This window comes from Falco peregrinus, chromosome 5, assembly GCF_023634155.1.
Source record: "Falco peregrinus isolate bFalPer1 chromosome 5, bFalPer1.pri, whole genome shotgun sequence".
NCBI classification, from domain to species: domain Eukaryota; kingdom Metazoa; phylum Chordata; class Aves; order Falconiformes; family Falconidae; genus Falco; species Falco peregrinus.
The window spans coordinates 85,518,714-85,533,964 of NC_073725.1; the positions used below are offsets into that span (position 1 = coordinate 85,518,714).

Here is a 15,251-nt window from a genome sequence, read left to right on the forward strand (position 1 = left end):
ATTCTCTTCTCAAATATTCTTTTCCAGTTGCCACTCTGTAGTGACGAGTAAAGAAAGAGAGAGGAAAGGGTATGTGTTATGCTTATGCCCTTTTGAGTGAAGTCATCTAAACTGAGAATGCTGAAATTATTTATAGAGCAGTATTAGGTCTTAAAACTTGATTCTGTGATTATAACAATCCCTACTTTTGTGTCGGTGCTCCGAGCTCATTTGAGGCACCAGGGGACAGAATAAAGTGTCTACTTCAAAAACTCAGGCTGCTGAATGAGCTGAAGGAAGAACTTGAGTTGACAGAGGGATCAATCAAGCAGCAGCTCTGACACATCTCCCGAGATGCGTATCTGTGTGTTTTAGTGTGGATGTGTGCCCTCTCCTCCGCTCGTTCCTGTTCACAAGGATGCAATTAGAAATGAGCCATGCCATGATTTTCTTTTCCCCAGTGGTGTCTCTAACTTCACAGAGACTGTACTGAGCTGAAGTGTAGACTTGTACTTATTAACTGTGGGCCTGCGTTCCTGACTAATTGTTTTAGCTTTAAGAAAAGTTACAATCCCTGGGCACCTGTTTAGCTCCTGTTCTGGGTTAAATATTAAGCACTCACACAATGCGCTTTTACTATCCCAAAACTAGGGTACCAGCTGAACTTATTTCTGTCCTTTGTATAAAGATTCCTACCAACAAATGAGAATTCATCTTAAGTGCTACAAACCTGCAAGAAGCTGTCTTTCTGTTTCTTTATTGTTACTAAAGTTAATAAAACTGGTTGCAGATGGTAATTTTTCTGATTCTTTTACATGATTCAGGAAGGGCTGCAGTATACCCAAATATATGTTTTAACTCCTAGTTTATTCTAGAATACAGGGAAGAAAAGAAGTCTACCTAACTGCCCTGTGTGACTGTCTTGTTCAGTCTCTCCTATCAGTTAACTCTGTTTTCAAGATTTGATTCTGAAGTTTGGATGTCACTGTCATAGCTTCAGTGCTTAGGCTCTTGTACAACCCTCTTTTGTCATTCTTTTGTACAATATTTTCATCTTAGGAGTTAAGAGGTTAATTTTCACATTTCCTTTAGCAAAGTAGCCGGCAGGAATTGTTTGAGCGTTTTTTCTATTTTCCACATTCTGAGTTCAGTAACAGGATTAAGAACTTGGAAGTTAAAAATGTAAACGTCTGTCTAATTAAAGGGATTGGCTGTCAGGGTTGCATTTTTTTTCTTTCTCATTAGTATTCTGTTCATTCTGTTTTCATTCCCTATCTCCCTGTTCCCTACACACTCAGCTTGTAATAAAACTTGGTTCTTGAATGTAAAGAAGTGTGTTAATGCACCTGGGAAAAACATGTACAGGAAGGAACTGAATTTGTTTCTATCTAACCTCGGTAAGATATAATGGAATGTTTCATTGTTTATCTTTACAGTAATAATCAAAGCATCCTTTCAACGCTCATAAGGATTGCTTAAGAAGAAAATTAAGTAAATGTATTTATTTGTTTTCTCCAGAAAAACAATCTCCTATTTTAAGTTTATACCTCTGCAGCCAAGTGATAAGGACTTTTTAATGTTTTCCTGCATCTATCTTTCCATTTTAATGTGTTGCAGGATTAGAGGATAGCTGATGCTGCCGTTGTGTAAATGTGAGCAAGTAGAGATCCTCATTACAGGGCGAAGGGGATAAAAAGAGTCAGTAACTGAAGGTGATGGAACTGTTGTGTCTACTGTCCATTAACTCGGTAATAGCACCTCTTCTCCAGATGAGGGGAATCGCAGGGAGCAGCATTTTGCTGCGTTGCAGGAGCAAATCCCTAAAACCTCTGCAGCAGAAATGTCTGCAAGAGAGGAGATAAATATGTGAAGACAGATTGCAGCAAAGACTTTGGGGGCATCAGAGGTTTTCTGTTCTGGTCTAACTATTATGTAGAATTACTTGCCTCAGCAAGATGTTGAGCATTCTGTTCGCAACCCCGGAAACATAAACGAGGCTGGTAATACGCATGCGTCTTTCCCAGGATTTGTGAGTCCTTTTGCTGTGTAACTCATAGCTGAGTGTTTCTTCAGCACTGAAAATAAAAATGCTCTGCAAAGCATATTGTAGCCGTAAAATCAAAGAAACCAAACTGCTTCTACTGGCACTTCAGGGTTTCATTTGCCTGCTCAGTAAGCATAGTGTTTATGGATCATCCAGCAAATGTAAACAAGGCAGTCTCTCAGATGCATGCTCCGTGTTGCGCTTCATTAGAGGGAACGTGTGCTCGTAGCCTCAGTATTGGAAGGGAGGGAGCTGGAATTTTCTGCCTTTTGTGTCACTTACTTATGGGGCTCTTTCTAAAGGAGAAGTTATTGTCACTCTACCAGAGGACTGGCAAGATTTACTGCACAAGCTTTGGTCTTCTGGCTTCTTTAAGCTTTACACCAGGAGTCCTGAGTACGTGTCACTGCTCTGCCTCCAGGAAATGTGTGTCGTTAGACTCAGAAGTCAAATAAGCAGTAAGTCATACAAACACACCCATGTATTGATTTCAAGTAATTTTAAAAATAACTGTAGTTGACAGGTTACCTGTTGTCTTGGTTTTGGCTGAAAAAAAACCTCTCCCAAGCTGAAATCAAAAATATCTGTATGGTCTGCTGCCTCTTCACTCGGGTGTTATTTACATTTCACTTGGCCAGTGAAGTGTTCTTTATGAGTTCTGGAATCAAGGGCTGCAATTTGGTTTCCAATACAATATACAAATGGATCCCAAAGGGGAGCTATGGTTCTGAATGCCTAAAGGCTATCTTCCAGGACACTTTATTTTAAAAGATGCTAAAGTTTGCATTGAAGTTTCATAGCCTTCAATATAGGTAGTATTACTTTGCCTGGGAAAGGGGTGGTTTAGATATAATGTTGTTTATCTTCTCAATCTCTTGCATAAACCCTCTCATAACTTTGCTTTCCACCTTTTAGAATTCTGTAGCTTTGCTACACAGCCAACAGCTTTGTGTAGGTTTGCCTCACTTACTGGAAAGAGGTGTTTCTCCTTGCTGAAAAATTTTCAGCCTGTATTATTTCTGACTAGTAGTGAATACCTAACCAAACAGATAAAATGCTATTGATAGAGCAATATTTTCCAGTTATTTACTGTGCCTTGTTTCACACAGTATTGACAGAAAATCATGTTTGAGTAGAAACCATAACATAAAATACTGCTGTAATGTTCATGCAGTTTTCTTTTTATTCCAAGATTTCCAGTGTTTGGCTTCATATGTACGTTCAGCATATAGTTGAATTTATCAAACCTAACTTTGCTTTTATGTCACTGCATGGCCTGTTTATAATAGAAATAGGGAGTCACTACTTCCTTTTAAACTTCTGCTGAAGTTCTGCTTATTTGGTTTTTTTATTAGTGTTTTCTTCATGTTTTATTTTCACTAACTTGAAGGGCTTTGAAACGTTTGCATTGATGGTGTTAAAAAAGTAAGAAAGTCTGTGATTGATTGACTTGAAATTTCTTCCACAATAATAACCAGGATTTTACAGAGTCTGTGGTAGATGTGTTTGTTACTAAATGCATCTGTACTCATTATGAGGGGATTCTGCTGAAAGTAGTAGTGCAATACCATGCGTTACTAGAAGACTAGTGTTTGGAAAGCAATGCTCACCTGCATGGTGTGTATAGTTCAGGAGATGATAAAGCAGTTGAAAATTGGAAAGCAAGACGCTGCTTTACCTAAAGTCATAACAAAATGTCTGATAGTCAAACTGAAATGCAAGAGGGGAAGTAAAGAGTATTAAGATTTAGCACTGACATAATCCTCTGCATCTTTCGAGTGCTAGAGATATTAACTATTTAAGCCTCTAGATAAATTTTTCAGTGTAAAAAGAAATACATACATGTATTATCCTTTTTCTCTCTTGGCAAGCCATGCAGACTGAAAGGCTAAATAACTCACCCAAGGCTACACATCACTGGCGAAACCTGGATAAACGTGGCTCCCGGGCCTGTGCAGCTTGTGCTGCATAGCAGTAGTATATGTCTTAGTGGTGTCTGAGTAGAAATAACTACACAAAATCCCTATTTTGATTTAGACAGCAAACCTAAGATACTGTATAATAATACTGTACAATGAATTTGCAGCCGTAACACAAATGCTCATCTAGGCAAACGGCAGTACTGTACCTGGGTAGTGGTAGCTGTTGTATTGTTCCAGCCAATAAATGTTTAATTATCTTTCATAGTAAAACTCGTCTAAATAAAGTGCTCTCCCCAGAACCACTGCACTAGGGCAGCAGCAGAGGCTGATGCTCGGGTCAGTTGATACTCTTTGGTACTATTAGAGGAGATTAAAGATTTGGTGCTATTTAAAGGAGAAGTAATGCATCTGAAATCTAATAGACTTCTAGACTGTTGGTTCTGGAGTGTAACATTTCCTGCTACTCCTCAAAACAATTGTGTAATTAGTTATGGCTCTACAGATTTTTCAAAGTCTGCTGTTTATTTCAGTATACTCACATTTTGTTAAGTTACTCAAAGGTGTTGAGCGGCTAGTTCACTACTGTTCTTCTGCCTTGTAGGGCTGGTTTGGATGTAGTGTTTGTAAGATGGGTGTAGGTTTTTCTGGCACTAGAAGGAAAAACAAGCCTTTGGGTTGAGCGGTAATGAACAGTCCTTGCAGGTGCTGTCCTCTTGAGGTCTTCCATGTGTGTGTGGCTGTTTTACCTTCTCAGCTATGCAGCTGCCGTTAGGTATTGCTCATATAGCCAGATGATTTCTGTCAGTGCTCTCTGTACTTAGTGTGGCAGTTCTGGATGTATTGATGTGCATGTGTTTAGCTGCTAAAGAAGGACTTCTTTCAACTGAGAAAACTGACCAAATACATTAGCAATATACACTGACCTGTCTGAGAGATGAAATTTTATTTCCAAACTGAATGGATACTTCAGTTACTTTGATACAGGTTTTTGAGGCCCTGAGACTAGATACTCATACAGCAACAGCTCTGGCAAATCTTATTTTCAGATGCACCTGTGTGAAAATGGAGGTGGTTTTGAACAAGATATGTGTGGGATTCAGGAATAAAATGGCAGAGATGGTGCTGAGGCAGGTTCAGGAACATGCATGAGAAGAGGTTGGGAGCATCTAAGTAGGCACAGTTGTGGCGCGTCTAAATATCTCTGTTAAATATGTTGTTAAGGGGTTTTAGTTTTCTTTGTCATTGTTGTATAGTCAATTATCTCTTCAGTGCATTGCCCTGTGACAGGACTGTGCCACTGTTAATTTGTTTTATAGTAAGTGCAGTTCAGTCATGCCTTATACTACAGAATAAAAGTAAATGTATTTCAGCAAAGATACAGTATTCAACAGGAGGCCCTTTAATACTGCACTACAAACCACTATACCACATACCATTATGCTGACGTGTTTCATCAGAAGTGAAGTTATAATTTAATAACAGAAGTTTTCCTTCCACAGTGAAGGGGGGGGGGGGGGGGAATATCAGTGTTTAAAAAAAAAAAATAAAAATGGCAGCACCTTGAATAATCAATCCAGGAGAAATATAAAGTGGAGCAATATTCATATCTGTCTGTATCTGAAAATTGAACCATAAAATCCCAGATGATTACAAATAGTCTTTGTGTTTACCACCAGTGAAGTCAGCCAGCTGCGTAGATCAACAACCTATGATACTTTTAATCTGCAATGTTTTGTTTAAATAACCCATTTATATTAAAAAAAAATCCACTATTCTTCTTTCCAGTGGTTGCTAGCTATGCCCATAGCAACAGATAGTGATGTCACAAGTGGAGTTCAATGTGTTGATTATATGATAAACTGGAGACAGAGGGAAAGAGATACCCTGTTTACAAATATCTTGAATGCATTCAGAGCTTTATAAGAAGAGGAGACTGGAGAAAATTGACTTATTTTATTCTAAGTCTTTGGTCTGTTGTTGACAGAGATGTATATTTTGTCTTGAAAGTCTGGATTTTTCTTCTAGTTTGAGAACTGCTGTTGCTGGAGTAGCACACACTGGTGTGGTTCAGTAAGATAACACCCCAGAGCTGTGATTTAAGCACACACAGGTTCTTGTATCAGCTGTACTAAGCCTTATTGCTTAAAATGTAATGATAAAAAACAAAGGAGTGGCATTGTGCGATAATAATTAAGTTGTATTAAATAAGAATTAAAGCTGCTGAAAACCGGGGGGGGGGGGGTGGAGAAAAAATACATTTGGACATAAGTAGTGCACTTAAGAATATTATTCCTTAGTTTGTTACTGTAATTGCTTGCTTCTGGATTGGTAGCATTGTCTCTCATGGCAAACATCTTTCGTGCTCAGTCATGTAGTGATTATCTTGGGTTTTGTTTTGTGGGTTTTTTAATCTGTAGACCAGTAATTGCTTGATATGAGCATGGTTTTTAAATATGTTTGGGAGAATTCATCTGAGCATCCTATCTGGGAGCCTCTGTCTCCAAAGGCTAAAAATAAGCTTTTCCGAGGGTGAACTGCTAAGATTTTTATAACAAGACTCGATAATTGATGATTCTGCCTAAATCTCAGATACTTTTTTTTGGTAACAGTTCTGTACACATATGAAGACACTTGTGACAAATTTTTGGGGGTTTTGACTGTTTTTCTGTGTGTCATGTTTTCTAGATCACTTCTTGGGGTTGGATGGTTGGAGGCAAGGGCGGTGAATTGTTCTGATGTAGTTCTGGGTTTGGTTTTTTTTTTTATTTTTATTATTCTTGACTAGCCCACGTGTTTAAATCCAGTAGCCAAAACTGAGCGTAAGCCACACTGGGCGAGAAACATAGTTATTTCCTAAATTTTCCAACGGTGCTGCTGTTCTCACTCTCTTGTGAGGTTTGTCTGTTTTGCAGTCAGTTATTCCTTCTGAAATACAACGTTTTGAACTTGTTTATCGAACTGCAAACCTCAGGCTTGTGGAGAGGCTTGAACAGGTCTTCTGCATTTGGAATTCTAATTCTCTTTTGCAGAGTCTTTGGAACTTTTATCTGCAGGTTTAGTAAGTGAAATCTATATTCAGTCAACAAACACCTATGAAAACATTAGATAATGCCAGGCCAAAGACAGACCCTGTGGGTTTCTACCTGATAAAACTTTCCAGTCAGGTAGTGGATTACTGATGATTTGTCAAGTATGGTTTTTCATCCACTTCCATTCCAGGCTTACACTTGCTTTACATGAAACAGGTTTTGTGTAATGTATTTGTGAACAAGCGTGGAGAACAGTGTCTATAACCTTGTCAAACCAAGACCTTGCAAACTCCGAAACTAGTTCCAGAGAATAGGTAAGCCAAGCTTAAAACATGGAAATTCTGCCACTGCTCTCATTTTCTCCTGGAAATGTATCTGCTAAACCTGTTGATAGCTAGTGATCCTTCGTTCCATGATAGTGTTTGGCCTCTGCCTGGCAATTAGGACTGCCTTCATTATTCTTGTGTCATCTTGGGATGCTTTCGTGACTAGAAATTCTGGTCACTTCCCAGAAACACATGTGCCATGGCATAGCTAGAGAAACAGCAGTATAAACTAGCACTGATTGTAAAATCAAGGCATTCATTTGTGTAGTTATACTTAATATTCAGTGGCTGTGTCAGTATAAAATTGTCATTAGTAGATGGTGGATTTGCAGTAACAACATATCTGGAACCTGAAATCTAGATTTCAGTTTTGTGAAACTGGCATCCAGTCACAGCTCTTAGTGCTTTGTCGCCATGGGCATGTTGCTCTGTGATTGCGTCCTGAAAACACAGACTGTTCATGGGAGACACATATTTAAATAATTTTGATTAATAATGCCCCATCAGAATTGGAAGACACATGGGTGGTGAAATGCTCACTCTGTTAAGCCATGCATGCACTACTCTGAGTCAGGATTTCACTTGAACAGCTGTTTTTAAATGCAGTGTATCTGTATGTTTTTCCGAAAGGGGAAATCCATGGGGGAAGTCTTTCGTTAATTACACTGTTATAACTCTAATCTCTCCCGTGTCTATTAACATCACTGTTAGTTGTGGAGGAAGATAGGTGCCTGCTGTGTAACGTGGACAAAAGTTTCTAAAAGATGAACAGAGGTTTTCCAGTTCAAAATGTCTTGTAAAGAGGGATTGATACTCGTATTAGCTGGAGATAATATTGGAAAAGAGGCTTTATGAGGGTCTTTGTGCTAAAATATCACACGCTGGTTCATGAGCAGATGGCAGCCCTCTAAGAGAAAGTCTAATCAGGTTACTCTCTGATTTTCATTTTATGATGTTTTTATAACCTAGTACTATGTATTTATTGTGTAATCTGGTAGACTAATAACCTAACAAAGATCCACTTGGAGAGTAGATTTTAGTATTTTAGCATAAAAACCGTTATTAATGGAAATCCACCTATTTAAGATACTGAAGAGTTCATTTGCAACATTTTAATAAATGATGCAGTTTTCAGTGCAGGAAAAATTTGTTTAACTCCAAAAACTTTGTCTTAAATGCCTTAATAATGATATCCCCTTTGGAAAATTCCCTTTACTTCTAAAGGTCTGATTCATGTTTCACTGATGTTAACAGAATAATTTCCAGAAGCTTTAGATCAAACTTAGATATCATTTGCTCCAGATAGTTTTTTATAGTACTTGGACAATTGGGAAGGCTGCAGTTAAAAATCCCAGTGTGTTTCTAACTGCTGAATTCTGGCTGCAATAAATGGAAGTGATGAAAATCTCATTAGGTGCCTGCATACATGTTTGGATGCTTAGAAGAACTGGGTATGTAAAATGACTTGTCTCCATCATCGCTGCCTTATCCCATCCTGTCAGGCCATAGCCTTTGTTTAGGCAGCATGTCATAAATGTAGCTTGTAGTTTCAAAAGCTTTGAGATCCATCTGTTCTGGTCTCTGGTTGCTTCTGTAGTGAAGGTGTCACTGAAATGCTTGTAGGATATCATAATACTGAACTGACTGTTATAACTGCCTACCACTCGCAGGCATTTATGTTGCTGTTTGTATATTAGCTGTGGTTCCCGACAGGCTTCCACTGAGCTCCAGAGAAACTTTAAAAATTCTTTTATTAAAACTGCAGATTTAAACTGCTCCTTTCCCAATGCTTAAGAAATCCCGAAGGATCTGTCTGCTTAGTTTACTTGCTGGTTGTTCCCATCTTGAAAATGTTAGCTTGAATTAAATTCGATATTGCTTTAAAAAGCAATATTTATATTTTTCATGCATTTGATGCTGGGTATGAATCACTGACAGGTCCATTCCACCTGCTGCAGTTGTCTTCCTCAAATATGCAGGTAAACTGAGCAGCCTGGAATCCGATTTTCCTTGGAACATTAGGGTGGTGCTGTCATAATTTAGAAGTTATATCATACAAAGAAAAAAAAAAAAAACCCAAAACAAACCCAGGAATACATGTGAAGCCCATTTTTGAGTGCTCTGTGCAGCTGTTGTGCAAAAAGTGGCTGCAACCCTGGTAAGGGCTGGGGCGTGAATCTTCAGATGGCTTAGAAATATTGGAATTAATGAGTCCTTAAAATGTGACTAATTGATTTTGCTGATGCATGAGGCTCATGCTTGATCTAAATAACACTCCCATAATCTGCAGCCTGTGAAGACTCATGTCTTGCTCTGTACCTCTCTTTAGTTAATGAAATTCAAATGCTGTTTTTCCCACAGAACTATTAAGATATCAGTAACTCATTTTGGGGTTTTAAATTTTAAATTTATGTGATGTAATTGATGACCCCAAAAAGTTGTCTTCAGTAGTTGCTTTGTTTTCCTGTCTTTTTCTCTATACAAATTAATATCAAACTTTTTGCACTAATTTGGACATGTAATTCACAACGTTTAGCCCTTTTGCACTGATCTTTTCCTATCAGTGATGTGCTAATATTTATTTAATCTTGAAAATTTACTTAATTTCACTCACAAATTTGTTCACATTCCAATAAATACTTGTGTAACTCACTTCATTTTAAACAATCTTCTTACTAAATACATTTTAATTCCCTCTACTCTTGACTAGTATATAATGAATGTAATGATTTAAATGTCAAAATTTCCAGCCAATTTAATACAGGTAGTAACAGCATGCATCTCACCAGTATTTAAAGATCACCTTTAAAACTCTGGGTGCAGTTGCAGCTGGCATCAAAGCAGTCTGAAATATCTTTCAGTGTTTTTAAATAATCTTTCTAATGCTGCTTTCTATAGAACTGAACTAGAAATGAATGTAAATCTCATTGTCTTTTAATATTCAATTATTAGCACTTTGTTGGAATTTTATCTTTATTTGCTTTATCAAATGTCATATTAATTGCATTTTATATCCCCACTCTGTAAATCTATCACAGTTACTTTGATTAATTTTCTAACCCAATTAAGCTAGTACAGGTTCGTTGAATAAAGCAAAAAAAAATCACACAGTGATTTTTTTTTAGTAGTTTTTATAATAAAAACTGTCAATAAAGATAATGTAAACAGGATCTTTAGCTGATGTGTGATGATTGATTTCAGAGCTGAAAATATAGCCTTATATACTTATTTATTGGGGTCTAGAGCACAAGTCTTAGGAGGAGCAGCTGGGGGAGCTGGGGGGGAGTCAGCCTGGAGAGCAGGGGGCTCGGGGGGACCTGATCGCTCCCTCCAGCTGCCTGACAGGGGCTGTGGGCAGGGGGGGGGCGGTCTCTGCACCCAGGGAACAAGCGACAGGGCAAGAGCAAACGGCCTCAAGTTGTGCCAGGGGGTTTAGATTTAGGAAAATTTTAACTGGAAGGCTTGCCAAGCACTGGAACTGGCTGCCCAGGGAGGTGGTGGTGTTGCTGTGCTTGAAGGTATTTAAAAGACGTGTAGGTGCCGCGCCTGGGGATGTGGCTTAGTGGGGGCTGGGCAGTGCTGGGCTGATGGTTGGTCTCTGCGATCTTAAAGATCTTTTGCAACCGAAATGTTTCTGTGGTTCAGTGATAGCTTTACAGGAGTTCATAAATCCACATTGGAAAACTGAAGGGATATGAATAAAATAGACACAGCCTTTGAATACTGTTCTGTTCTCACTGATTTTTCTATGCCCCCTCCTATGTATAAAAAGGAGTATGCTGTGTGGATAGGAACCTGTGATTTCTCCTACTGCTTTAAATGCTTTTTCAAAAGCAAAATAGTTGTGAATTATCAACGTTAACCACACCATGCCAAAACAAGAGGAAGACATGCAGGAGTGTTCATCACCGATTCATTAGTGTTACAAATACTTTGACTTAGCACTGATATTTTGAGGCCCATTGATGTATGAACTTGTTTAATCCTGTATAATAATTTTATATGTTGTTTCAACCGCTTGCTCAAGGATAGGACTAATAGCACAGCTGAACTCAGTGTGGCTTCTCATCAAGTAATATGCATGAAGGTAGGAGTTTCTTGCTTCAAGTCTTGCATTGATTTCCAAGTTTGTGCCTGTCCTGGTGTGCATTAGTGTCAGCTCTTTGCTCCACAGGCTTTCTCTGGAACTTTATGTGCTCTTTTATTCTTATCTGGGTTTTGAGCCTCCTGCGTCCTGTTCAGTTAAGCCATTAAATTTTTACGTGTTATCTCTAGATTAAACTTTATCTCTTATAGTCAAGAAAAGACCACCTAATACATGTAAAATGCAAAGTAACCAGCCCTACTGCAGTGCAAGTGGGTAATGCTGCCTACAATGGAGTTTATAGAGACATTTGTTATGGAGCAGCCCTAAGCAAGAATAGATTTGTGTTATACAATGACATTTATTGACTCCTTCAGGCCTACACCAGTGCAAACCACAGGGTTGTGCTTTCCTACCTGCTTTAGATTAAACGAAAACTCTTCCCTCCGTATCTATACACAGATTGTCTGTGTATATCAATTAGGCTGTAGCTTGGCAATGTTCTCGGCTCTGATGTTGTAATAATTAGCGACACTATAAATACAGAAAGTTTACCTTCTGAGGTTCTGCTTTGATTTTTACTTGTTTTTTCCCCCGCTAAACTATGTGTTGTTATTCCCTGAGCGTCAGTCTTCAATAGGCTGGCTTTCACTTCTTGAGAAGGTTTTCAATAAAACTGACTTTGCAGCATACTGATGGTTGCCAGGACTGTCGTCAGCCCATGATGATGCAGTTTGCAGGCTATTGGACTCTGTTGTCATTTGCCGTTTCTCGTGTAACTTCATTTGAACTGTTCTGGTTTCATACATTGTAGCTTTCTGTATGTCCCCCATAAACATTTTACATGATCTAAACAGCGAAAAGGCCTAGAGACATCAAAGATCTGAAGTATTACTTGTGAACGTGTTTGAAATCAGGCTGGTTTTGATTCCCCCACATCTTGATTTGGGTGACCAATGAATATTGTATCAGTCTGTAAAGTCTGAAGTGGTGTATGGGTTTTGCCTAGTGGGTACCATTCTTCTGGTTTCAGTGCCATCTTTCTCTTTCCTAAATAGAGCCATCACACTTGAGAATCAGCTGGTGATCCTTGCAACATCAGTGACCGATGCAGGAGGCTACTACGTTCAGGCGGTCAATGAAAAGAATGGGGAGAACAAGACAAGTCCGTTTATTCATCTCAGCGTAGCAAGTGAGTATCCAAAATCTGGATAATATGCTGTTATACTGAGGTTGCAGACAGTATTCACTAAAGCGTGCTCTAATAAAAAGAGCCTTGCTTACAAAGGATTGGATCTTTAAAAGAGGTCATCTTCTCCTGCTTGGTTTGGAGCATATTGTACTCCTTGTGCAGTAAGTGACCGAGGAGAGTATACGTCCTCGACAAATCACCCTCAGAGCCTTTTGTCTGATCATTTATTTTGTGCAAGGCAGGTACATGATGATATCCCTCGCTGTTTGTTGTGAAGTTGTGATCATAATTTCTTTTTAATGCAGGGGTTTATAATGTATTGTTTTCCATTGTACGTAAGTAAACAAGTCACTCTTCTGAGTGCAATTTTATTAATGAGTCTATTCCCAGTCTATGGCATTATTTTTACTTGGAGTTATCACAGAGTCCCAGGGAACATGCATTTCATTGTTATTACTTATTATTTTACATTGTGCAAATTGTATTAACACACCTACCATTACAGAGGTATTCCACAAGTAGATTTTACGGCAAAGGGGAGGGAAAAGCAGCAGAGCAAATGGGGTCAAAAAGGTGACTGCACACCAAGTATACTAATGTGCACGTGTAAACCACTGTAAAACATTCTGTAAATGTGTTTGTATAAAACATTAATTTCTAAACATGTAGAATGGTTTGACTCCTTTTCTGAGGGTGTTTGGTAAAGATGTTTTTAATGTAGCAGCGAGGCAGGGGTATGTTAGCTGTGTGAATGTGAAGATGTCTATTTGTGATTGTAGAAACGAGGAAGAGATGACTGAGAGTAAATTGTTAATGACACTGGTAGTTCTACTGACAGGCTACTCCTATGGTTTGGGCTTCTAGATTATGTGAGACCCTCAGCTCTAGATCGGTCTGCATGATGAGATGCCCGAGATCTCTTGATCTTGGATACCGTTAGATTTGGGGCAATCCCTATGGCTTGTTTCCTCATAAAAACAAAACTTGGGGGTCCGGGTTTCTGGGCAGGAAGTCTGGGAAATTGCTTTTGGAAATATGCTTATTTTTGACAGAAGTTCATCAAAAACATTGTGTCCCTGTGAAACATTTAATTTCTAAGCAAATACAACTTTTCTGCTAAAATTGCTAATCAGATTTAAAGGAAAGCTGTTCTTAAAGAATGGAAGTCCTACCAGTGGGTTTGGGGTCACTGTGGGCTGTAGGTAAGAAGCTGTGTGGAGCAATAGGCAGCAGAAGAGACAAACCTGGGTTTTCTTCCAGATACATTTATGAACTAAATGAACTTTTCCAGGGCTTTATGCATATCTTTCTGAAGTGGAAATATTATTCCAAATCCACTTGTGAATTCTGGCTGTACTGTGGCATGTAGATTGTAAACATTATTATTTCTGACAGTATAAAGAGGTTTGCTAACACTTTAGTAATTTCATTTTTAAAGCAAATTTATATTGTTTGTAATGTGTGACCAATAATGTACTTCCCACTTTAATTTCATATCTTAATTAATGCTAGAAGTAGTCTGTGATCATGCATGCATAACAAGTGCTATGCAAAGCAGAAGGTAGTGCAGGCATATGGAAAAGAAAACACTTGAAAATGCATACAGACTTAATACCATGAATGCAGTCTGTCTGGAATGTGGAAAAATAGGAAAGATTAAATGGATAAAATAGGAAAAATTAAATGGATAAATGAAAACGAAGAATGAGGCAAGATGGAAAGCCAAAAATGGATTTAGTTCTTAAAATTAAGATTAGCCAATAAGTTTTCTAAATTGTTGTTTTGATATCTGGGATTATTAATGCGTTGTGTATGTTGAAGAAAGTCCTTGGCCATAAGGCAACACAGTGTCTGCAAAGAAAATGAGATTAATGTGGTAATTCTGAACTTTGATCTGAGGAAGAAATGTATGTGATACTTTAGATAGAAGTAAACAAACCTTTTAGATCCAGTAACAGAAAATAATCAAGAAAAACATAGTCCTGAAGAAATATGCAGAGAATGGTTGCAGAAAAATGATGTATTTTGGAAGAGTAATAAAGAATTCCAGCAAGTGGTTGGAAACAGGTTGTTAAAGGTACATCCAGGTATGGAAGATGTCACATTGAATTGTCACTGTCTGAATTTTATCAGATGTTAAGAGTGATGATGCTTGTCATTTTCCATTAGGACATGTATAAAATTTAAAAAAGGTTTAATCAAAATCAAATAAACCACAAGTAAAGTGGAATATCCAATCTCTGTGGGAGTGGATTATATATTAATTATTGAGTACAACCTTGCTGCATGATTCAGCATGCATATTGCCACTTTTATTGAGGGCAAAAAGAAAAAAAAACTTAGAGATAATTCCCAGAGCAGTCATCCATTGAGAACAATGTTAGATATTCATAGCTTGTTATTCCTTGAAGGATATCGGTGTCAGACTTGCTGCAGCCTGTAGGAAAAGCACGTTTGCAGAATCAGCCTAAGAGCTGAGAAAGCTGTAAGCTGTCCTGCTCTAGTCCAAAATACGAGACTGAGAGTAGGAGGAAGGTATAGCCCTGAGCTAAGCAGGAGATGAGTTATAGGGCCTTATATTGCAGATTAAAGTCAATGTTGAATTGCAGCTGAAAATAAATGGAGTTTGAGCAACGTCTGGAAAAGACACTAAACTGTCCTTCAATAATAACTAC

General features: G+C 38.2%; 1 protein-coding gene across 4 annotated transcripts in view; it reads left to right on the plus strand.

The window, feature by feature from the left end:
• SDK1 (sidekick cell adhesion molecule 1) overlaps positions 1–15,251 on the plus strand; it is a 412,484-nt gene that overhangs the window by 185,266 nt on the left and 211,967 nt on the right. For all 4 annotated transcript variants that reach the window (XM_055805382.1, XM_055805383.1, XM_005228982.4 and 1 more), the window contains one exon: positions 12,443–12,576. In XM_055805382.1, coding sequence (XP_055661357.1) covers positions 12,443–12,576 — 134 coding nt within the window. The remainder of the gene's footprint in view (positions 1–12,442; positions 12,577–15,251) is intronic.